This window comes from Sceloporus undulatus, chromosome 4 (assembly GCF_019175285.1).
Source record: "Sceloporus undulatus isolate JIND9_A2432 ecotype Alabama chromosome 4, SceUnd_v1.1, whole genome shotgun sequence".
Lineage (NCBI taxonomy): Eukaryota > Metazoa > Chordata > Lepidosauria > Squamata > Phrynosomatidae > Sceloporus > Sceloporus undulatus.
The window spans coordinates 126,672,064-126,697,266 of record NC_056525.1 but is presented as its reverse complement, the minus strand read 5'-3'; the positions used below and the strand labels follow the sequence as shown (position 1 = coordinate 126,697,266).

At 41.1% G+C, this 25,203-nt stretch overlaps 1 protein-coding gene across 4 annotated transcripts in view; it reads left to right on the top strand.

Annotated features, from left to right (window-relative positions):
* The window catches only part of TNN (tenascin N), a 70,125-nt gene that overhangs the window by 4,177 nt on the left and 40,745 nt on the right, over positions 1-25,203 (top strand). The window contains exons 2-5 of one of the 4 annotated variants that reach the window (XM_042466009.1): positions 6,184-6,444; positions 18,078-18,484; positions 20,486-20,857; positions 24,825-25,088. In XM_042466009.1, coding sequence (XP_042321943.1) covers positions 18,085-18,484; positions 20,486-20,857; positions 24,825-25,088 — 1,036 coding nt within the window. In that variant the 5' untranslated portion in view covers positions 6,184-6,444; positions 18,078-18,084. Of the gene's footprint in view, positions 1-6,183; positions 6,445-9,981; positions 10,023-11,897; positions 11,945-15,334; positions 15,469-18,077; positions 18,485-20,485; positions 20,858-24,824; positions 25,089-25,203 lie in introns of those variants that run through there. The other 3 variants (XM_042466012.1, XM_042466011.1, XM_042466010.1) reach the window with 3 other exon arrangements.

Sequence of the window (25,203 nt, the reverse complement as noted above, 5' to 3'; positions counted from 1 at the left end):
TTTTATCCTCACAGCAGTCCCTGTAAGAGAGGCTAGTCTGAAAAAGAGTGACGGATCCAAGCTCAGCCATTGGGCTTTAGGGCTGGGGAAGATTTAAACCCAGTCAAAACTCATTTGCTATCCTATTATAATCATTTTACATCTGGCTAAAGGGACATAGTCAAATCCTTATTCTAAACTGCCCACTTCCCAGAAGGCAGAGAGCTCAAAAGAGGCATACTGTGGGCCCTTGGTATCCAGTGGGGTTTTGAATGATTTGCTTTTTGGAAAAAAATATTATTTTCCAAATGTGGATAGTTGAATCTGTGGATAAGGATATGGAGGGCTGACTATATGCAAGTATAAGGGAAAGTTATTATTATTATTATTATTATTAACCTTTATTTATGAAGTGCTGTAAATTTACACACAGTTATGTCACTGTGTGCTTTTAATAGTCAATAAGTCCCTGGCTGGCATCCTGTTATGCATGCATATGCCACTAAGAAGATGCCAGCCAGGGACCTGCTGACTGTTAAAAGCACACAGCAGCATCAAATGCAAATCTTGGTCAAAAACAGTGCCATCTTTGAGCAATTTTTTGTAAAGTTTATATGAGCTCTAATTAGGCTACCCCGTAAAATATGGCTTTATTAAGAATTTCTGAGTTATAAGCAATCAAAACGTTATATGTCAAATAACCTCCTGAAATAAGTGGCATCTTGTGATGAGTTCATGCTCACACTATCAGTTTCCCAAGAGTCCATGACTCTTATGTAGGCCATCACAGTGGCAATGAATTTGCACTCCTTATGTTTGATTCAACTGCCAAGGTTATTTCCAAGGGCAGCTGATTTTCTTGTTTAGAATGGTGTTGTAATTGTCCCTGTAACTTAGAGGCCATTCAGACTACCTTTTACCCTGGATCAGGAACTGAATCTTGCATGTGAAATTCATATTCGCCCCGAATCTCCCACAAGCAAATCTGAGACTTCCACAACCATTTCGGGGCAAATGCCCCTTAGCACGGGTCATTTGGAATCAGGGTAAAAGCTGTATCTTTTGAAAAAATCTGGGTTCGGCTAAAATTATGGATTTTGATATGACCCGTGGATAAGTGTAGGATAAATTCAAAATCTGGGAGCAACCATGGAGAAAGCTCTCTCCCTAGTCCTCACCAACTGCATTTGTGAAGGAGGCGGGACTGAGAGAAAGCCCTCTCCTGCTGATTTTAGCACTTGGGCTGTCTTGTATAGGGAGATACAGTCCTTCAAGTAGTTTGGATCCAAGCCATTTAGGGCTTTAAAGGTCAACGCCAGCACCTTGAATTCTGCTCAGAAATGGATCAGTAGCCAGTGTAGTTGTTTCAGCAGGGGAGTGGCATGATCCCTGTAACCAGCCCCAGTCAACATTTTGAACCCGCTGCAGTTTCCGAACAGTTTCCAAGGGCAACCTGATGTAGAGTGCATTACAAGTCCCATCTCAGAAAGGTGGCCCAGAAGGATAGCATGGTCAATGGTATCAAAAGCTACTGAGAGATCCAGCAGGGTCAACAGGGACACACTCCCCCTGTCCAGCTCCCTGTGTAGGTCATCCACTAAGGTGACTAAAGCTGCCTCTGTGCCATAGCCAGGTCTGAAGCCAGACTGAAATGGATTTAGATAATCCATTTCATCCAAGAGCCCCTGGATTCAGTTTGGACATGCCAGGTGGTGAGAGGGACATATTTTCCAAATGTAGATCTGAGTATCAGGAAGGGATGTCTCCCACTTAACTCAATGGGAGGGCATGTAGTAATCCAACCTTTGGCCTGGTGTAATCCTAGGTGCTGAAAATGGGCAAGCCCCTAGAAAAGAGAAGTTTGGGTGCAGCATATTTGTTCCCCATCCATGACAGACCCAGCCCTGTATGCTTCCGTCAGCCCAGCCTCAAGATAGAGTGGCTCTGCTGGTTCACCAGCTCAGTTCAGAAAGCTAAAGGAAATGTTCCACTACCAATTGCCTCATCCAAACCCCCTCCAGATGATGGAAGTCCAGCTCAAATTAAGCTTTCACTAATCCAGCTTTTGCGGAGAGCATGGCCCCTTCCTCCCTTCCTTTGATGCTTTCAAAAGGAGCATGTAAACCACAAACCTTCAGACTAATTATAGTTCTGGGCAAATCGTTTGTAGATGATCTGATTCTGGGCAGGGTTTTGTACATAGCAGAACAGCTCCTTCACTGAGATCTATTGAAAGTCAGCCCTTGACACAAGCAAATTACAGTCCTGGAAGCTTAAGACATGTATTTGAGTCAAGTTGAGCAACCCACCAAACACTAAGCTTTGAGATGTCCATTATTATTATTATTATTATTATTATTATTATTATTATTATTATTATTATTACAAGAACAAGGGTAGAGAAGGGTATCTTCTGAAGTGTCTTTTCTAAAAGAAGGTGTAAGAGATCACATGCCAGCAGTGGGTGGTGGGGCCACAATTTTTTAATTTTTCTTTTAAAATAGTAAAAAATGAAGTAAACCCCCCCCCCCAAATAAGTAATACTACCTATAAAAATGAAATGAACATCCAAAAACCACTCAGCAGCCTGTCTCTACTTACATTAGAGGACCCTTCTAAAGCTTTTCCTAGGAGTGGTGGGCAAGACTTGCTCCTATAGCATGGGGCGTGTTTGTTGGAGGGAAACAGCTAAGATGGTCATAAAAGCATGCCTTCTGCCAAATGGATTTCCACAGCACAACAAGAGACACACTTTTACAATCATCTTTCTTGGAAAGAGAATGGAAATGCTTCAACAGCATGCAGGGAGGCACAGTGAAAGATGCTTCTCTCTCACTGCCCCTTGGCTTTCTTTTGTTATGCAATAAGGCTCTAAGAGTGAGGAAAGATACTACAAAAACAATCAAAGAATATAACGCAAAGTCTGACTTAATAATATCAAAAAGATTTCAGGAAAGGGCCATCAGTATAACCATAATCCAAGTTTCTACACCAACTACAGAGGTAGAAGAAGAAATAGAAAGATTCTATGCTGGAGTTCAGGACAAACCCGTCCGCAGCCCAGATCCCAGCGTTTGATTCCAAATTTGATCTAATTTGGAAAAGCGGTATATAAATAAACTTTATTATTATTATTATTATTATTATTATCCAGTGGCTTTTCAAAAACAGGAGCTTGTTGTTTTTGAAAAGCTGCTGGATAAGCGTGGCTGGGTTCTGGGCTGCAGATGGGTTGCACTCACCTGACTGCGGCTGAATGCAATAACACCCACTTTGAAAATTAAATGCAACTTTATCCCATTGGGGATAAGTCAGTTTATTTTCAATTGTTTTTATATAGATTTCATAATGTTAACTTTTGTTTTTTGTTTTTCCAACCATTCCATGATACTAGTTAGTACTTTTTAATTTCCATGGTTTGTATTCCCCTGATTTCTATCTAAGTCTATTGCTATCTATATTCTTTATTCAAGTATATAACACAAACATTTATTTTAATTTATATATATCACATCTCTGTTACATCTTAAACCCTTATGTTGGTTTTACTCCAAATTGTAAGATAAAAAATAAATCGTGATCTTTTTATAAGGCATAGTTCATAGTTTCTTACTCTGACTGAACAACTTTGACTTCTGTAATTATTTTGCTATTCATTCTTCTTACATATATATTTACATGCTTGTCCCCTTTGCGATGTTAAGTAATCTATAACTTTACCCCAGTTTTCTAAATAAGTTTCTGAACTTTTGTAAGTTGGTTTAAATTGAATGCAATAATCTCCCATATTGCAAACATACACTGGATAATGAAATGCACCCAAAGCTTTCAAAAGAAAATGAGCCTGTGCCTTATAGATTATAGTAAAGTCTTTGACTGTGTAGATCATGAACAACTATGGATTGCTCTTAAAGAAGTGCGTGTGCCACAACATTTATTTGTCCTTGATGTGTAACCTACAGCACAAGAGGCTACCGTCAGGACTGAATATAGATAAACTGAATGATTTTCATTTGGCAAAGTAGTAAGGCAAGGCTGCATTTTATCACCTTTTCTGTTTAACTTGAACATGGCACATATTGTATAGAAAGCAGGATTAGATTCAGAGGAAGGAGATGTGAAAGCTGGATGTGAAACATCAGCAATTTAAGATATGCAGTTAACTATTACCATACTATTAGCAGAAAATAGCAAAGACTTAGAATAATTACTGAAGAAAAGTTAAGGCAGAAAGTGCAAAGTCAGGTTTATAGCTGAACATTATGGAAACAAATGGCTTTTTGCTGACACTTTTCAGCCATTGAAAAACCGGCTTTTCTACCACCGGCATGGCTTTGCAGTGTTCCGGTGGTGTGCAGCGTATAAACACTGCACCACCAGAGCACCACAAAGCTGGCCACCATTTGATCAAGCAGGTGGCATGGTGCCAGCTTGGGGGTGGTATCAGAGTGTGCAACATCTAAACGCCACACTCTGACGCTGCCCCGAAGACGGCGCAAAGAGGCAGTCTGTTTCACCCCTCAGTCAATTAGAACTGAGACTGCAGTCAAGAAATCAGAATTTGGAAGAGCAGTTTTGAAGGAAGTGAAAATGATTCTGATGTGTAAAGGCAGATAATTGAATACTAAAGTTAGGATGGTCCTTGACATCATATTTCCAGTTTCTATGTATGGTTTTGAAAGCTGGTCAATAAAGAATGCTAATAAGAAGACAACCAACTCATTTGAAACATAATGCTGGAGGAGAGTCCTATAGATACAATGGAATACTAAAATGACAAATAAATGGATCCTAGAGCAAATCAAGCCTGAACTTTCCCTAGAAGCTAAGATGATTAAACTGAGATTGTTGTACTTTGGACATATCATGAGAAGACATGACTCACTAGAAAAGACAAGGTAGAAGGCAGTAGGAAAAGAGGATGGCCTTATTCTAGATGGATAGACTCGATCAAGGAAGCCATGACCCTGAGTCTGCAAGACCTGAGCAGGGTGCGGTTGATAGGCTGGGAAACGGGATTTAAACCCGATTTAAAATTTAAAAAACCCTGCAAATGCGGGAAGTTTATCACACCACATTCCTGCCAAAGTGAAATAACGTGAAGTTAAAGTGAAGGCAAAAGGGAGAAAAATAGCAGCTTTTTATTTTTGGGAAGTTCTGAAAGTAAGAAGCTGCCATTTTTCTCCCTTTTGCCTTCGCTTTAACTTTGCATTATTTCACTTTGGCAGTAATGTCATCTGATAAACTTCCCACATTTATGGGTTTTTTTCTATTTAAAATCTAGTTTAAACCCCATTTCCCAGCAGGATTTTGCTAGTGTGAGAAGGTCCAAACACTTCTTATTCATTGTTAACATACAAGGCATTTGATGAGTGATTGAAGTATACATACTGGTGGGGGTGGAAAGAAAAGTGAGGTGAGGAAGGGTACCAGACTGAACTAAAAATGTTGTAAGATGAGATCCTATAATTTAAGAAAACATTTTCTACTGGAGAGTTCTCAGGCATGTTGGCCTCCCACCATTCCTAGGCAACAATCATATTGGTCCAAAACATACTGTAGAAATAACCCAGTTTGAGACTGCTTTAACTGCCCTGGCTCAGTGCCAAAGAATCCTGGGAATTGTAGTTTGTTGTGGTACCGGAGCTCTCGTCACAGAGAAGGCTAAATGTCTGACAAAACTATAGTCCCCAGAACTCCTTAGCATTGAGCCAGGGCAGTTAAAGCAGTCTCAAACTGGATTATTTTGGCAGTGTGTTTTGGACCAGTATGGGCTTTGTAGTGCATGTGAGAAATTGTTTTAGATCAGAGTAAGAACAAGAAGAGCATGTCTGAGGGAGACAATTTACAGCGCTTCATAAATAAAGGTTAATAATAATAAAATGCCCTAAAGTCAACACTAACCACCTCTGTGCCATACTCTGTACATCCCAGTCTGGCCCAACATGACATTTAATAAGAAATAATTAAACAATGTCAGTTGTTGGTGTTTGTAGTAGTAAATGAACTTCCTAATATCTGTTGTTTAGCATCATCAAATTAATGTTCACACCAAACCTTCAGCTCTGGGTCAACCCAAGCCACTCTCTGTACAAGGAAGCTCTGGTAGTTTTCAGATGGAATCCAGCCTTTCCCAATGGACCTAATTTCTCCACCTAAATGACACACTATCAATCATGTCTTTTTCCATCCCTCAAACCACAGCTATCCATCAGAGGCAAATGAAGAAGGAAGGAGAAGAGAGAGAGAGAAAGAGAAAGAGAGAAAAGAAGAAGAAACCACAGCAAAGAACCACCCACATATCTCTATTGGTCCTTTCCTCTCATCCCAAAGCAATTTAAACCCACAGAGAAGAAGAGGGTAGCCATGCCCTGGCCTTTTTGTTTGCTTTCCCTTTCAGCAGGTGCTGCTGGCCACACCAAAAGATTCCTGCTACAGACCTGAGCGCAGAATAAAATCTCCAAGGTAAGGTTTTTATCAGCAAAATTTAAGTCTGAGTGCCAAAGTAGAGGCATGCTCAGGGAGTTGCAAGTGTCTTTTCCTTTGCATGCTTTCAAATGGAAGAGCAACCTCAGGAGGCTGCAGTAAAACTCTTTAATCCTTCCTTCCCTTGCCACTTGCTTACTACAAGTCATACCCATACCTGGATCCCCTTGGTTACATCCACACTACAGAAATAATCCTGTTAGACACCACTTCAATGGCCATGACTAAATGCTATGGAATTCTAGGAATTATAGTTTGGTGGGACACAAGGGCAAAGGTTTTTAGGCGGAAAATAGTTGCCCATCTTTGTACCTGCTTGCATTGCTAGATGCATCGAAGTATATGCACACCTTGCCTACCAATGTAATAGCTGTAATCTCTGTCTTTAGACTGAGTGGAATCTTACATTCACAACAACTAGCCTTATTTTTAGATTTTTCTCTTTTACTCTATACTATTATATATATTTTAAAAATAATCACTTAATCCCGATGAAGAGTTCAGCAGAATTTAAAAGCTGTGGGTTTTGTGATTTTTTTTTTGGTCAGTCCTGATACAATTATTGTCCGACTTGGAAAGTCTAATATTAGTTAGTGGAATGAGAAAAGTTAAACACAGCTTTCTCAAGCAAGACTTTATTGAATACAGAACCCATTTATAAGTAAATATAAGACTGGGCTGCAATCTAGGTTGAAAGATGTATACATAAATATTGTTTCTGTAGAAACATTTAAAATTTATCAAAAATTGAAGCATTGTATGCTTATGTGCAGCTAAGATGATAAAACATCCCTGTTCAGAAAATACTTCTGTTAACTTGTTTTAAAAAACAACAAAAACCTTCTGGCTAGTATGCAGTCAAAGAATAAAGATGTTTTGGACATGTTCAGCAATTTTCCTTCAAACAAGAACATTTCTAAGCTTGTCTTGCTTTAACCCAGTGCTTTGTTTCAGTATTATATTTCAATTAACAGTTTAAATATTTCTGAAGAAGTCCATAACATTGTTTTCTCATACTCTTTTGTAGTTCCTGTTTTAAACACTTGTTTATTTTAACCACATTAGTGTTACTGTAAGGTTAATTTAGTAACTAGAATTCTAAATCTTGCATACATATAATATATATATGATCAAATAGTCCCAAGAAAAATGTTTTGTGCTTCGAATTTAAAAACATTCTAATTTTCAAGCAACTTGAAAATATTAATGCGGTAAAGCTGGAATTTAAAGCAGCAAATCACACAAAACAAAAATGTACTTTAAACCATATTTTATTGTCCTGGAGTGACTGACAGAATCGTTTAACATTCAGTCTATATACAGAGTTTTGGTGAAGTAAATTATTACTTCATTAAGCTGCGTGATTTAATGAATATGAAAATAATGATAACGATGTAATTTCAGTGCTTTTTTCTCTCAGCTTCCTTCTGCCTTTCTTCTTGAACTGTTTTACCCAGGCTCACAATTTCCAAGGTTGACATATGCTGTGTTGCACTTATCTGCTTCTCTGAGGGATAATCAGCCTATTACTTTAATAGGTAGCATTCAGTTGACACCACTTCTTTTTCACTCTCAAATAAGTGGGCAGTGTCCCAGCCTAGACAGTAATACAGTCAGCCCTCAGTATCCGTGGACTTGCCATCTATGGATTCAAGCATCAACAGATGGCAAGCCCGCATTGTCCCCATTGACAGTGTGTGCATGTGGCTGTGCCGCCATTAGGGACAGCCCTTGTGATGGCGCCTGCTTGCAGCCACACCATCATTAAGTCCCATTGTCCCTAATGCATCCGCGCAGCCACTAGTGACAATGGGGGCTGTCCCTAATGGTGGTGTGGCCATGTGCATGGGCTACCATTGATGGTTCGTTGTCTCTAATGGCAGTACAGCCACAATCATGCTCCACCATTGGGGGCAGTGGAACTTGGGCATCCATGGATTTTGGTATCCACGGTGGAGGATCCCCCGTGGATATTGAGAGCCTATTGTATGTGGGCATTGAAAAAATGAATGGTCATCAATGGCTGGATTGTTTAGACACCCCAGTCAGTGGTAGGTGCAGGTGCAAGAAAGGTGCACCATACAAAACAAGATTGTGGATTGTGAGGTGGAGAGCCAGCATGGTGTAGTGGTTTGAGCACTGGACTAGGTTGCTGGGAAACTAGGATTTGAATCCTGGTTTGCTCATGGAAACTCACTGAGTGACCTTGGCAAAGTCAAAGTATCTCAGCCTCAGAGGATGGCAATGACAAACCCCCTCTGAACAAAGTTGAAGAAAACCCCATTTTAGGTTTGCTTTGGGGTTGCCATAATTCAGAAACAACTTGAAGGCACACAGCAACAAGCTAATGGTGGCCTGCGTTTGTTTCAGCACCAAATCAAACCAAACTTCACCCTGTTTAATGTGCCCTGCATTTTAACTCTTGGTCTTTGATTCAAGTTGTGTTTTTTTGTCTGATTTCACAGACACTCTTAACTTACATCTGTCTTGCGGCGGGGGGGCGGGGGGGGGGCGGGGAGCGTGTCTCTGTGTTTGCTCCATTCACAAGACTTGTCATCCTGTCCCATCCATGGTATTCATTGCTTAAAATTGTAATCTTTCTCTTTCTTTCTTTCTTTCTTTCTTTCTTTCTTTCATCAGTTGAATTTTGTCTTTGAAAATTCCTCAGGAATATTCCTGAGCATAAACAGAGTACTTTACTTTTCTACTGCATTTAGATAGATGCTCCTGCAAAGATTGAGCCCCAGCTCCTCCCTGAAGGGATGTCATATTCAGGAGGGAGCAAGCTTGCTTTCTGCTGCTCTAGAGAACAGGATTCGGAACAATGGATGCAAGCTACAGGAAAAGAGATTCCACCTCAACATTAGGAAGAACATTCTGACAGTAAGGGCTGTTCGACAGTGGAACACACTCCCTCGGAGTGTAATGGAGTTTCCTTCCTTGGAGGTCTTTAAACAGAGTCTGGATGGCCATCTGTCAGAGATACTTTGATTGAGAGTTCCTGCATGGCAGAATGGGGTTGGCCTGGATGGCCCTCTCTTCAAACTCTATGATTCTATTATTCCTGTCTCTATCTTTCTACTTGTACAAGTTACCAACTAAAAAGTCACTAAGTAGTAACTTTTGGCAATTATTTTAAAAAATCCAAATGGAACAAGCATTCATTGGTTTAAATGTCCAGCTCATTGTCAACCAGCACCCATAATAGAGCATGAAGCCCAGCTTAAACCAGTGCTGGAACCATGTGATCTTGTGCCAGTACTATTTAGTGTGGCCACACCCTGGTTATAAAACTAGTTAAAATTATAGTTACACTCCAAAAGAAGTGAAGTAGCCTAATTATACCTTAATTATGAGGAGGAGGGTTTACAGTTAACAAATTGTTTCATATTTAGGTAAAGGTAAAGATTCCCCTTGACATGAATGTCTAGTCGTAACTGATTGTAGGGGGTGGTGCTTATCTCTGTTACAAAGCCAAAGAGCCAGCGTTGTCTGAAGATGACTGGTTATGTGGCCAGCACGACTGCATCGAATGCTGTTACTTTTCCACCAAAGTGGTACCTATTTATCTACATGCTTTCGAACTGCTAGGTTGGCAGGAGCTGGGACTAGTGAAGGGGAGCTCACTCCATCACAAACCGCCGACCTTCTGACCTTATGATCGTAGAATAGGCGCCTTAACCACTAAGCCGCTGAACCCTGTTGGTTTCATAACTGGTTTCATAATTAGTGAGTGTGAGATATCTTCCTGAGTTGGACAGAAGAGGGGTTAGGAAATGGTTTCCACAGGCCCCAGAAAAGGAAGGAAAGAAAAAACTTGTTTCTAGTCCCTATGGTGCAAAATAGCTCCCTGTCCCCTTGGTGTCAGGTTGCATTTTAGGGAAGATAATGGTGAAGTGATGTGGAAGAAGAAGGGGTGCATCTGAGCATGAGCACAATACATTTGTTCCTTTACTATGGGCCTACTACAACTGTAATTGCCAAAGAGCTATTAGAACAAATGCAATCTGTCCAGATTCACTCCATTGCCTCTGTATTTCTTGCTGACATTAATCTTCTAGATCAGGAGTAAATTCTGGACTAACTTGAACCACAGATCTTTCATGTTTGAAATACAGATGCATGTCTACCAAGTCCCAGAGTTCCTTAGTCATGCTGACCTTTTCTGTGCATGAATCAGCCAATTGATTGCAGAAGAAAGAAGCATTCACAAGTAATTCTAGTTAAGTTTGGAAGAAGTGCTTTCTACTGCCAAATTAATTGGCCCCTGGAGGTATATGAGTAAACAAAAAAAGGGCTGAATTTGCAAGTTTATAAACCTATCACACATTTTTCCTCATGAGATTATATAATAAGGATATTTTGGTGTTTTTAGAGTACTGTTAAACAAGAGTGGTGGCTTTCCCTGCTGCCTAATCAGCTGGGAGCTGTTTCTGAGCATGTTCCAGATGTGCTCTAGAAGTTGGAGATATCCAAGACCTATCCATATAAGAAACCTTGAAATGGAAGAAAGCTGGAGAGGGGGTAAAATATCAAGCAAGGTGCAGTGCAACTGAAGAGTCAGATCTTGCAAGCCTTTCAGTTTTAAATGTACAAGAATTCACAAGAGATCACTTGCTATGTTTCATTCTATCAGCAAGATAAGCTAGACTGCTCCTAAAGCTAGGTTTTCTGAGACGATCACATGTAGTATGTGTATTAAAAAAATATTGTGTAGTGTGCATATTTTTGTTTGCCTCACAGGTAGCATCTTATTGATAGCACCTTTCTCGCACACATAGGCCACCTGTGCAGCACCCACTTGCCACTTTAATGCTGAGCTCTCATGCTCTCTGTCTCCTCTCTTCACTTCTTTCCTCCCCACCTGAGAAACTGCCTCATGGTTGCTAAGGGGCATGTACCTGCTGTTGCTGAAATGTATAGAGAAACTGAGCAGGAAATGCATAAAAAGGGAAGCCAATTTTGCTATCCCTGAGGTTGGAGGAAAGCATAACGGGGAAAGCACAGAGATGGCTGCAGGGCCTTTTTGGCAGCCTGTCTCCCTACTTCCTTCTCCTCTGAACCATGCAGGCTGGCCTCTGCATGCCTCAAGCTGAGAGTAGTTTACTGGGTTCCTTTTTTTCCTGCAATGTGCTACCTCGACCTCCCCCCAGCAGCATGTGCTCCCTGGAAAACCATCCAGAGCAATCACCCCAGATCGGCCAGGGAGGAACAAAGGTGCACAGCATCAAAGAGAAGCAACCCAGAAAACTCCTCTCAGCTTGAGAAGTGCAGAGGTAGCTGTAGGTCCTTTTCCAGCACCCTTATGTTCCTCTTTCCCTCTCCCTTGAGCTGAGCAGGCTGGCCTCTGTGTGCCTTATGTGCCTACATGTGCCAATGGCAACCGCCAGAGAAGCTGAGTGAGAAATGCATAAAAAAGGAAAGCTGTTTTTTTGCTATGCCAGAATCTCTTTGCAGGAACTTGTCAATTCTCAACAGTGTATGTGCACACATACATAGTCTTGCTTTTCTTTTTCATATTGCTGTATTTTCAGGCTGACTCTTCTTGTGCCTTCCTTGAGCAACTGCTGCACCCTCCCAATGGATCCCACCCCACAGTTTGAAAACAGAAAGGCAGCCATATCAGACAGCAGAATTTGGTGCCATTTTATTTTATTGGGCAGCTTAGACAGGGAAGAGGTCTGTAATCTGTTGGCTGTTCAGCATTAGTTTCTACATTTAGCCATCCTATCAGCGTGTGTGTGCGTGGGTGCTGGCAGCACTCCTGCACATCTGGTCAGGCCCCACCTGGAATATTGTGTCCAGTTCTGGGCACCACAATTTAAAAAGGATGTGGAGAAACTGGAGCATGTCCAAAGGAGAGCGACTAAATGGTGAAGGGTCTGGAAGCCATGCCCTATGAGGAACGACTCAGGGAGCTGGGGATTTTTAGCCTGGAGAAGAGAAGGTTAAGAAGTGATATGATAGCCCTGTTCAAATACTTGAAGGGATGTCATAGTGAGGAGGGAGCAAGCTTGTTTTCTGCTGCTCCAGAGATTAGGACTCGGAACAATGGATGCAAGCTGCAGGAAAAGAGATTCCATCTGAACATTAGGAAGAACTTCCTGACAGTAAGGGCTGTTCGACAGTGGAACAAACTCCTTCGGAGTGTAGTGGAGTCTCCTTCCTTAGAGGTCTTTAAAAAAGACTGGATGGCCATCTGTCAGAGATGCTTTGATTGTGATTTCCTGCATGCCCTTTGTGGTCTCTTCCAACTCTATGATTCTCTTAATATTTTTTCCTGCTATGATCCAATTTAATATTTTTTTCTTCTTTCACCTCAAATCTCTCTGAGCTATGCTCTTTTTATAAGTTATACCCAGCAAGTTATTGAGGTTATTATGTAATAGGCCTTTGCTTCTCCTTGGTTTCTTAAAACAGAAAACCTCCTGGACCTGGATGTTCTACGTCTGCCCTTTGAAGAAAGGCAGAGTCTCTTATTAAGCTACTCAAAAGAAGTGGGTGCAGAGCTTTTACTCTGAGGCACTGGCCAGCAGAGGCAAACCTGGAATCAATTTGTGGTTTGAGAGATACTTTCATTACAAACTAAGTCCTTTGTGGTTGAGAATGGCATGCTGCAAATCTGACAGGAGTTTAAGAAAACAAACCAGTGGCTTTTCTGGATGTCTTGGCACATAGCACTGCAAAGCAAGGTCTTGAACAATCCTTACTGAGGTTTTATGGTGACTGTCTGGAGAGTTTAAGTGCAAAGCTTTGACATAATCTTGATTCGTTCATTTGTCTGGGGAAACTAGGGATTGGAGGGTGCACTGAATGGGCTAATTTCTGCAACATTTTGGTAAAGAAAAGTGTGGGAAAATGAAATGGCTGATTATTAAAAATGTCCCTTGCATGGGTATAACTTGCATGTCAGGTGGCCAGACTAACCACAGAATGACAGGGGAGAAAGAAAGGCTGTTTCAGCAGATAAGGGAGATTGTTTTTTCATCCCAGTATTTCACTACCGGAACTACCAAGAATGGTCCCTCCAGATGAATCTGTTTTCCTACAGTTGCCCTGCCTCTTTCACAGAACTTTCAGTTGCTTGATGTTTCCTTCTGTTTCCTTCATATTTTCCTACTGATTCTTCAGTGAGCAGAAACTATTGTTCAATAGTTGTGTGATTTTTTAGATATAAAAAAAGATTTTAGAAAAACCCACACCATTGTTTTTGTTTAAGTTGTCTTTTCAATGTGCTTCTTTTTTTAAAAGAGGAAACCTTTAGAGGAGTTACTGTAACCACATAATCCCATACATGCTTTTTCACATGTATGTGCCATTGAATTCAATTGGATCCCCCCCCCCCAGGTAAGAGGGTATCCTAAACAAACTCAACAAGTAGTATGGCCCATTGAACACTGTGGAATTTAATATAAACATGTATGTAATTGTGGCCATGTTCACTCTGTTTTACTGTAGGTTCTTTGTGGTCATAGGAAATAACATTAAAACTAACATAATATTTCTTGTCATATTCTGGTAAAATAGAGATAAGTCCCAAAGTCTTTACAGGCACAAAGATTACAAGGAAATTAAATTACAGATGCCTTGTGGCACCTAAAAAACCAATTCATTTTATTTGGTGTAAGCTTTTGTGGGTTGTAGTCAACTTCATCAAGTGCAAGGATATTTCTTCCCTTTTATTTCCTTTTCTTTCTTTAACATTTTTGTATATTCATGGAGGAAGTATTTAGATACAAGGCTTATTTTACAGTAAAAAGATAAATTGATTTAATATAAAACAAAACAAAACCTGCAATATCAAACAATAACAAGATAGTGGATCTAGGAATATGAGGGTTCAATAGAAATGTCGGCTTCATTTGTAGGCTGTGTTGTCAGTCTGACAGGAATCTGGTTGTTTTCCTTTCCCCCCCCCCTTTTTTTTTTTTTGCTTTTTAAATTCAAATTTTAAGAAATAATAATAATAATAATAATTTATAGCCCGCCTTTTCACAGGGAATCAAGGCAGGTTACAACATGTAAAAAGAATGTGTTACATATCAAATCCAATTAAAATTTATCCCCCTCCCAACCCAAATTATAACACAAAATTAAATAAATTACAATATAAAATGTTATAATGATAAAATCAACAGAGGTGGGGAAAAGATGAAAGGACTCTATACTAGTAGAGAGAAGATGCTATCGTTCTCGGGGAGGGGAGGCAAATTTGGAAAAAAGAACTACAAAATTAAGAACTACAAAATTATAAAAAAAGGAAAAAAACAGTAACAAATAATAGTAAGAGAATTTTTAAGTGCTAGAATCAACTCTACAGAACTAGTTATGTACATGTCATCAGCAAATACGTCATTCACATGGGAGATTATCAGACAAAAGATGTCCCATCCCTGTACTGTTATGCTCCTATCCTTCCCGGGCAATCGTTGGAAGGACTTTCAAATGGGATCCGCACTTATCCCATCTGGGAAGCACAAATTAGGGTGATTGCACAAAAAGCTTTCGGATAGAGATGTGCAAATCCTGTCATTATCCCACCATTAACCTGTCATTAAAGCAATATTGGCAGGCATTTTGCATTAATGGTAGTTTGCGTTAATGCAATGCCACTTTAATGACACATTAATGGTGGGATTGGCACTACAGTTTGAAAGCCTTTCATGCCATTGCACTCACGGACTGGTGTAGTAAGCTGGGGGTGGATGAGGGGAGGGTTGGTCGGGGCGAGTTGAGTGAGGATACTCCGAAGGTGGAGACAAAGGCAGGGTCAAGTGCCCAAGGGGCGGATATAAAAGTGGAGGGAGAGTTGAGTGTGGGGTGGAAGGAGAGACGGGGAAGACTTGGGCTTGGAGAGGCAGTCGGTAGAGGGAGAGGAAAGGTGGTGCGAAGCCCCAGGAGAGAAGGCCGGCCTGTGTCTTTACAAGATTGACACGGTCTGGTGCGAGTGGGCCTGCACCTCGAAGTGAAGCTGCGGGACCCCAAGGAGGAGGGTGACTTCAGGTACCCTCAGGAGGGAGAGTGGAGGAAGAAGGAAGGTGGGACTCTGGAGAAGGAGTGGTGGGACTCAAAAGGGGAATGCTGGGAGCAAGCCCCGGTTCCCACCAAGTGGGACAAGTTGGAACGAGAGCTCCAGGAAAAGTGCCATGCACCCCGGGCACGAGCGGAAGATGACAAACTGTGAAGTCAGCAACAAGCCTTTCCTTTGTTGGTGTTGGGGACACTGGGGAAAAACTGTTTGTGTTGTGTTAGAGCTTAGTAAAGTTTGGCTGCATATACTTCCGGAGTTTGGCAAAGTTTGTTTCCCACGTGGCGGGTATTAGAGGACGTCTGGTCAAGATGCAGGTGGGGCACAGGCCCCGCCCACAACTGGTTAAGGATGGAATAAGGATGAGAGTGATCCCATCCCTATCCCGTTCCTTTGTGACAATCTCCATTATGTCCTCTGTATGGACTCTTTGTACGCAGGTGCTAGAACAGATGAGTTCAGCTAGAGGCTTGACAGAGAATGCGAAGAGCAGGGCTGAAAGTAAGCTTGTTCCCTTGCTATTGGAATCAAGTCCTCTCCATTGAGTCAAACAACAGCCTTTGAGCTCTGGTAAATCTCCTGCACAAGTCTGACACTTGTGCCAAAACTCAGTTTGCCATTCCACCTGATCAAATGCTTTGGAGGCATCAAACGATATAAAAGCAGCTAGAGTTTTTTTAAAATAGTTAACAGTAGTATATGATGGTGAGTGTTCCTTTAATGCATTCTGCAGTTTGTCTTGTGGGTATGAATCCAAATTGATCTGGGTGAATTGGTATGTGTGTGTATGCATGCATGCATATGCCTTCAAGTCGCCTGTTGAATTCTGGCAACCCAATGAACTTCATAGATAGACAGAATGTACTGCATTATAAATGCATTTATACTTTTAGCCAGGTTTGCCATTAGAAGTTTTAAATCCTGGTTCAATGGTGAAATTAGTCTGTAAGCAGAGGCGTGTGCCCAGTCTTTGTCAAGATTTGGGTATTGTAACCATTCTTGCCTCAAGCCAAGATCTAGGAATTTTTCCATGTGATAACACCTTATTGAAAAGTCACTGAAGGTGAGATGTTAGGGTGTCCCTTAGTGCCTTATAGCGTTCATTTGAGAAACCGTCTGTTTAAGGTGATTTGCCAGACTACAAGGGGCTGAAATAGACTGAATTTCCAATCAGTGTAAATGACACTTGTTCCCATTTGAAACCGGTTCCTGTTCAATGTGATCAAATCTGTTGTGATTCAGCTGGGCAAAGGCAATCCTCCCCCCCCCCCCCTTTTTCCAGACAGTAGTTTCAAAGTGGTTCGTTTCCGAAGACTTGATTCTGAAGTAAGTTCAATGAGTGGGAACAGCAGATCAGAATTGATTCATTCTGGAGGGGAGAGACTATAGCAGAGGGATGTTTACCATCCCTCTTCAGTTTTTGACAGATCCACCATCCCCCTCCCTCTGTCAGTGCTGCCTATGTACTTGTGCAACCGATGGGTGCATGTTTTTTTTTAATTCATCGAAAATTTGATTCATTGATGTTGCAACTATTTGCAAAGGCAAGTAGTTGCAAAACCAATAAATCAAATTTTTGATGATTTTTTTAAAAAAAAGTCTTCTATCATGCTTGGATTGGGCGATCCATGCTTGGATTGCCTCCCAGCCCCCCCTTCCTCAGACACACACACACACACACACACACACACATCCTCAACACACTTCTCCTGCCGTGATGATTGACATTTATTTTTGAAGCGGCGCAAACTAATGGGGACAACAATTGTGCCAAAATCCCCTGATTACACTGGTGGAAGGAAAAGATCCTGCTTTGTAGTGGGAACAAGGGACCTTTTGGAATCAATTGGTGACACGCAGCAAAGCCGAATCAGAAACTGAGTTATACTGCCAGTGGGAATGAACCCCAAGTTTTATATTGCTGTCTTTATTTCATCTATAGGCATGATAAGGCTGTTTAGCCTTATCTTTGTTGATTGGAGATGGGGTTTAGCTGGAGAGAAATATGTCCATTTTGTCATCTAATTCTGATTGAGACAGCTTAAAATGTTATTGTTAACTACCCTCGAGTCAGTCTCAACTTGTGGCCACTTTGTGGATGAGATATTTCCAAGCAGCTCTATCCTCAGCCTCCCAGGTGGTAATCAGCAAACCTCATGATTAAATACTCCCTTTCCCAATCCCTCTTTGTCTGCACATAGTAAACTAACTGGTCAAAGAAAAGGGTTCTGAGGAAGCCTTGGTTTACCATTTCCTTTTGTACACAGAAGATTTGGTTTTGTTTAATATAGAAAAAGCTTAAATAAAATTATTGCTGAATTTGTAGAGTTGAGGGACATATGCAGTCAGAATCAACTCTGATCACCAAAGGTTACAAAATACCACAAAAGCTATGCCATTTTATTATTTACACTGTATATGTAGATCTGATATTATATAGTGAGTTCACAGGTAAGGATTATTAAATTCATGTCTTTACTGTAATGTTAAAATAATATTGAAGATTGCTTTAATTTAAAGATTTTGTTCAACTTTTTTCTTATACATACCTCACCTTTTTCTTTTTCTTTTGTGGTAATCACAGAAACAAGATGGTAACTTTGAATTTTCTTCTGTGGATTCTACTGCACCACTCACTGCCTGAAGCCTTGGCACAGTTAGCTGCTCCACCTGAAAACTGCTTTGGCAAAAACCAGAAGATTTCGTTCAGCCACTCATACAAAATTGATGTGCCTAAGTCGACTCAGATCAAGGTGGAGCCAGACCCACGACCCCTCCAAGATGACAGCCACATCCTCTTGGCTACTGGTGAAATGGATGAAGAGCAAAACATTATATTCAGGCACAACATTCAGCTCCAAACTCCCAAGGGTGACTGTGAAGTTATAGGGCAGCTCAAGTCTTTATTGGAAAGAATGGAGAAGATGGAGATGGAAGTGGTACGTCTGAAGGGGCTCTGTAGTCCTCAGAGGTGCTGTGGGAGAGGCCAAGGTAAGAACTGTGCTTTGTGGCTGTGGCATGTTGGTACAGCTTGCACCCCACCAAGCCAATGCAGTCCATTAGTTATTGTGGCCTGTTGGGCACTTGACAACACCATGTTCCCTCAGTCTCAGACAAACAGCAAAATGAGGAGGCTGCCTCAATGCTTACAATATGTGGACGGTGGATTAGATTCAGCTCAATGGGTCACTGTTTATGTTTTATTCTGAACTACAACTATGTGCATGAATTGTTTGGACTTTTTAAATGCAGGTTTCCCACATATCTAAATATAAAAAAATTAATCTCTCCTCCCTAATGTACTATGACTGTTATTGTTGATTGTTCTATACCAACCATGGTGTGTGATGTTTTACAGCAGGGGTAAGCAACTCCGGTGGGTCCAGCATACAGTTTTGTCCTTGAGACCCTCCAAGGACCACATGAACTGCGAATTAGGGGGAAAAAAATTCAAGTATCTATTAGTCCAATTTTTGTTCTGAAAATTGGGTATTAATAGTGCAGGAAGCCCTGCAACCCATTTAAAAATGCATTGCTGCTCCAGCAAGTTTCTAGGAGAGGCTATTTATTTATTTATTTATTTATTTATTTACCCAGGAACAGAGTGGCTCAGAAAGTCATAGAAGGGTTCGGAGCCACAAAAACAACCTTGGGGATGCTTTTTGCCTGCCTCCTTTACAGAGTAATAAGAAAAAAGTGAAACAGAAGACATAAAACACTACTACTACTACTAATAATAACAATAATAATTTTTATTTCTGTCTTCCCGCCTCTCCCAATGGATCGAGGCGGGATCACAGCAGAGTTAAAATTACACTTACAATATTGCAGCATTAGTTACTGCACAATTAAAACCACAGCTAAAAATATAAAAACATAAGAACATAAAAGTATAGAAACATAAAAACATAAAACATCAATCAATCACGAGGTCAGCTGCTCTCGTTCCATACTAGTGGTCTTCATAGGAGGTCAGGAGGGTATGCGCGGCATAAGAACTCTGTCTTTACCGCCTTCTTGAAAGTTTCCAAGGATGTGACAAGGTGGGTCTCCTCTGGGAGTCCATTCCATAGTCTAGGGACAGCTATACTGAATGCCTTTTGGGAACTAGAAACATCTTTGGATGCTGGTTTCTCCAACAGGTTCTTTCCACTTGTTCTAAGAGTGCAGGGCAGATTGTATATGGAGATGCGTTCCTGTAAATAACCTAGACCCAAGCCACGTAGAGCTTTAAACACCTTGTATTATGCCCGGAAGCTAATTGAGAGCCAAGATAGGTGTTGTATGGTCAAGTCTCGAAGAACTAGTGACCAACCTGGCTGCCGCATTTTACACTAATTGAAGCTTCCGAACTTGATACAAGGGTAGCTAAATCCAATAGACATAAAAGCCTAAATCCAATTGTTTGTCCAGATCAGGGCAGGGGCCAGTGGTATCACATGGGGTGCATGGCCAGCACTGGGTGACACCCAGAAGAGGGGAGACACCTGGTTGGGTCCCCCTTCCCTATGATGCAGGAGAGGTGAGCATGCGCTGTTTCTGGCTGCTCTGCCCCAGGCTTCCTTTCAGGGGAGAAAGCCTGGGAACAGAGGAGCAGAAGGGGCATATGCACCCTTCCCACACTGGGTGATACCATAATTAGCAACACCACTGGCAGGGCCATTGAATCACTGTGGCTTTCATTGGTATTGACTTGCCAGGTCTCACTTGTGGGCAGTGTGCCCTGGCCCTCAAATGCTGCTGAAATGTAGCACCTACCAATCCTAGTCACAAAGGATGGAAGTTGCAGTTCAACAACATCTGGAGGGCCATGCACTTTGGCCACACCTAATTTAGGCCAAAGAGATTAAGTCTTCTCTCCAAATGTAACATTCGTGTTGCTGTGCTCTTGTTAGGATTATTGCCAGGTTAATTAATGGGTACTCTTCCTAACTTTTCTTTTTTGTTTTCCATTTGCTTGATTGCTTTGCTACTGGCCCTCATGTTGGGCAGGTGTTTCTTCCTGCAGTGGCCATGGATCCTTCAGCCAAGAGACCTGTGGCTGCAACTGTGATGAAGGCTGGGAAGGTCCAGATTGTTCCCGACCTACCTGCCCAGGAAACTGCAATGGTAATGGGCGCTGCATTGGCGGCCGCTGCATTTGCCATGCTCGCTATTCTGGTGAAGACTGCAGCCAGCTCCTGTGTCCTGAGAACTGCAGTGGCAATGGGGTCTGTGTCAATGGTGTGTGTCACTGCTACAGAGAGTTCATTGGGGATGACTGCAGTGAGAAGAGATGTCCCAATGACTGCAGTGGCCATGGATATTGTGACAGTGGCGAGTGTTACTGTGAGGATGGTTTCACTGGCCTTGACTGCTCTAAAGGTAAGAGGTTCTTTCTTGGCTTGAGCAGACACATCTAAGCAAGCAGAGAGACTACAGATTACTAGGCCACAAAGCTTAATGGGACTCTTTCAGATTTGAGGTGGGCCATGCCTGCACAGTTCTACCTATTCATTTTCACAGTCTCACTCTGGGAGAGAAACAAACCACTGAGTACCTATGCTGTACTTCAAAAAGGGAAGTGAAGGCAAGCACAAAACATTTTAGAATTGGAAGGTAGAGATATGCAGAAGAAGGCTTTTAGGACTGTTATGGGGATGGAGGACTGCAACAGCATATTGAGCCTGGGCAGCCTTGGTTATAGTTATAGTTCCCTTGTGGATGAGAGGTATAGCAAATACAAAAGAAGAAACATCCAATACTTGATTCTGAATGAGTGTCGTGACTTGGTTTGTATCATGGAGACCTGGCTGTATTAGACAGGGGTGGGAGTGAGGGAACTAAATATCTTCCAGCTCTGCCCTTTTGGGATTTCTGTAGAGTGGCAGGTGACGGGAGAAGTGACGTTCCAGTGATCTATGATTATGCTTCTCTGGACATGAGCACCACCACACACCATTCATATTTTCAATGATCTACAGGACAGAATAGGCTGTTGGTGTGCCATCTACTGCCACTGTCCAATGGTCTCCCTGCAGGAACTAGATGGGATTTAAGCTACCTCAGGCCATGTACCCTTGCCCTTCTGTCCTGACTTATAGAAATGTCCTGAAGGAGAATGTTGCCTTGACCAAAGTATGAAACCTAAGAGATTGTTTCAGTAATACTGAATGTTCATAATAATCTCTTATTTATATACACATTATAGCTAGAAATAGAACCTGGAAACTTTTGTGTGTTCATTTTAAGCAGAGCTAACATTTAGCTCATAGCAATGAAAGAAGAGTGGGTTGTGGTAGAGTGGAATAAATAACCCATTTAATTCACTTTGAGAATGAAATTCCTTATAAATAAAAATAAGGATCACTTTCTCATCACACTGGATGTCAGAGTATTTAACAATGTCAGATGAATTAATAGTGGTTGTTGGAGAAGGTTTACTGCTAGATATGCACTACTAAATAAATTGATTGGTAAGTATTGTAAATTCTTCTCAGAATAGTTCTAATTTATTTTGAAGAGGCAAGAAAACCACATTAAATTTTAGCCACAATTTTTGTTGCAGTTTTGATGTTTTATAAGCCAGGCTATGAAGCAGATAGAAATAACAGTTTGACAGTTTATGTGTTCTTGGGATGCTACTCTTTGCTTGACAAGATAAGAATAAGTGATAAGAAGCAAGAAACCTAATGTTTTACAATACTGCTCACAATATTTGTTAATGATTTCTTTATTATCAAATGCCACAAGATTAATTTTGACTTTGGCTCAGATTTCAGATCTTAAGCATTCATTATCTTAAGCAGTCCTCACAGCTCCACATTCTTTTTGCAAAATCCTCAAAGAAAAGTATTCCAGCACTGGTTGACTTAACTGTGATCTTAAATAACTCTACCATTTACAAAATTATGGCGTGTGCTGCCAAGATGGGCTGGCAGCACAAAAACATAAAAAGTTATGGTTGTGGTGTCAGCACCCCAGCCACTTGCACAGTGCATAAAACCACAAGGATGTAGTAATACATACAGATGATGACACACATATTATCTTGATGCATTTCAGTTGGGCTTCATTCCTGGCTTTGGAACTGAAGTGGCCTTGTTTGTGCTGATCCTTGACCTTTGCCAGGAGAATGACAGTTATTGTGTATCCCTGCATATTCTCCTGGCCCCTTGTCAGCTTTTGATACCATCAATGGTGGTATTTTGCTGAAATGGCTGCAGATTGGCTAGAAACTGGGATCATGATTTAAACCTGCCAGGATTTGAGACATTTGCTTGCCTCCATGGAAGATTTGCTGTGGTGTCCCTCAGAGTTTCATTCTGCCCTCCATGTTTTTGAGCATCTGTATGGGGCCAAGGAATTATTCTCCTTGTATCAGCCTGCCCATGTTCTCAGATCTGGTGGAGCCTTCTCTCACAAAGCCTCAGGTCCGTGACGAAACCAGGAATTGGCAATGGACCCAGAAAGTTGAAAATTCCAAAGTTTTATTCTTAAAACCGGCAAAGAATAATGTCCTCAGTGGATTTCAAAATTCCAAAACTGAGAGACCCCGAACAAGACAAGATGGCCTAATCTTATAGTCAGTTACACAAAGAAAGGTTTTCATCACTTCTCATTGGCCAATTATAATTTAAACATCCAAAAATCTTACAATCAAGACAGAGATACATGCATATATTAAAACTGCATTTCTTACTCTTTACTCCACCTTTAGGAATTCAGCAGCCTTACAGTAGCCTTCAACAGTTGTATTTTCTTATCTAAATTGTGTGTTATGTCTGTTTCTGCTGGTGCCAGCTCCTTGCAGGTCACGATGCACTCTCCATGCCTTTGCTCTAGTTCTTCTCTAACTTTCAAACCTCAATTTAAACTATTTTTCTTCTTCTAACCAAAGTGACTCCATTTTTCTATAGCTTTCTATTATAACAGGAAAATTCCACCACTACAGTAGGACAAATTATTTAGCTCTCCTCACCCTGCCAGACTCTCTTGGGAAGCATTTCAGAATGCTGGTTAACAGAACAAAAAGCCTTTATGCCCTGTGCTGACTTGCTAAAATTTAGTCAGTAGGTGTTTGAACTAGGACTTCAAGGACTGGATGGAGTATTAATTGTTGTTGCTGCTAATACTACTGTTAGCAATCACTATAATCCTCTGGTGCAAACTCTGTTGAAATGAATTACAGATGTAATTCAGTGAGGTTCATGTAAAAGAACCTTCTGTTGTATTGTGCTTTTCTTTATTGGACAGCAATAGTATGCTAGGTCAACAATATGAGTTATTTCCCTTATCCAAAATGCTTGAGAACAGAAGTATTTTGGATTTTGGACATTATTATTTTTTTGGATTTTGGAATATTTGCAAATACATAATGGAATAGCATGGTGTAGTGGTTTGAGAGTTGGATTATGACTTTCAAATCCACGCTTGGCATGAAAACCCATTGGGCAAGCCACAGTCTCTCAGCCTCACAGGATAACAATGACAAGCCCGCTCTGAAGAAACCTGCAAAGAAACCTTTGTGATAGGTTCACCTTAGGGTCGCCATAATTTAGAAACGACTTGAAGGCAAACAACACCAACAAGGAGACATCTTGGAGATGAAACCCAAGGGTAAACATGAAATTCATTTCTGTTTCATATACACTTTATAAACATAGCCTGAGGGTAATTTTATACATAACATTTTAACTAATTTTGTACATGAAACAAAGTTTGTTAACACTGAATGGAGCTGAAAATGACTCCAGACAAACTCACACTGTTCCATGCCCACCTTTCTGTATGCATGAGATGGCCTGCCAGCCTTGGTTGCTCCAGAAATCCTTTAAGTGTGATGCCTGTTACAGACTGCCAAAATAAAGCTGCTTCAGGTCTCTTTGGAGGTATGCTATTTAAATGATGCATGGGTCCTAAGAGTCCGGAGGTTACGCCAAAGCCACACTCCATTCCTAGCACTGGAGGGCAGCTTTGGTGCAGCTTCCGGATTCTTAGGATGCATGCATTATTTAAATAGCATACCTCCAAAGAGACTTGAAGCAGCATTATTTTGGCAGTCTGTAACAGGCCATAGTTCAGCTTGGAATTGCTAGAATTTTGCTAGATTCTCATACCTTCACTTCACCCAAATCCAAGCTATGGAAGAATGTGGCACAGTGTTTCCATTAATGAATGTAACATAATAATGACAGTAAATATTGTTCTCCTGACTGATCATTAAAATCTAGGGAGTCTGTACTGTAGCCTAGGCATTACTCAGTAGAAAAGCAAAACTGTTTTTTTTTTGGTTTGAAGCCTTGTGTGGAATTCATTGGCTGCTGCCTTTCTTTGGTTGTTTTGGCTCCAGTGATTGCTCCTTGGAATGCCCGTCTCCTCAAGACCACAGAGGATTCCCTGGCCATTGGATGGGATAAGATGATGGAGGTGGACTATTATATCATCACCTACTTTCCCATTGGATCTGAGACCTCTGTGAAGGAAGTACAAGTGCCCAAAGACCAGGTCAGCTATGAGATTCTGGGCCTTCTTCCTGGCACAAAGTATGTAATAGCACTTCGCAATGTAAAGAAGGGGGTTTCCAGTGACCCAGAACTCCTGCAAGCCAGCACAGGTAGGAGTGCTAAAATACCACTTATCCTTAGATAAGCATCATCCAGTATAATTTGACAAAATAATTAAAGCTCCATTACTCCAAACATTTTTGAAGAAATTTTATGTACAGCGCT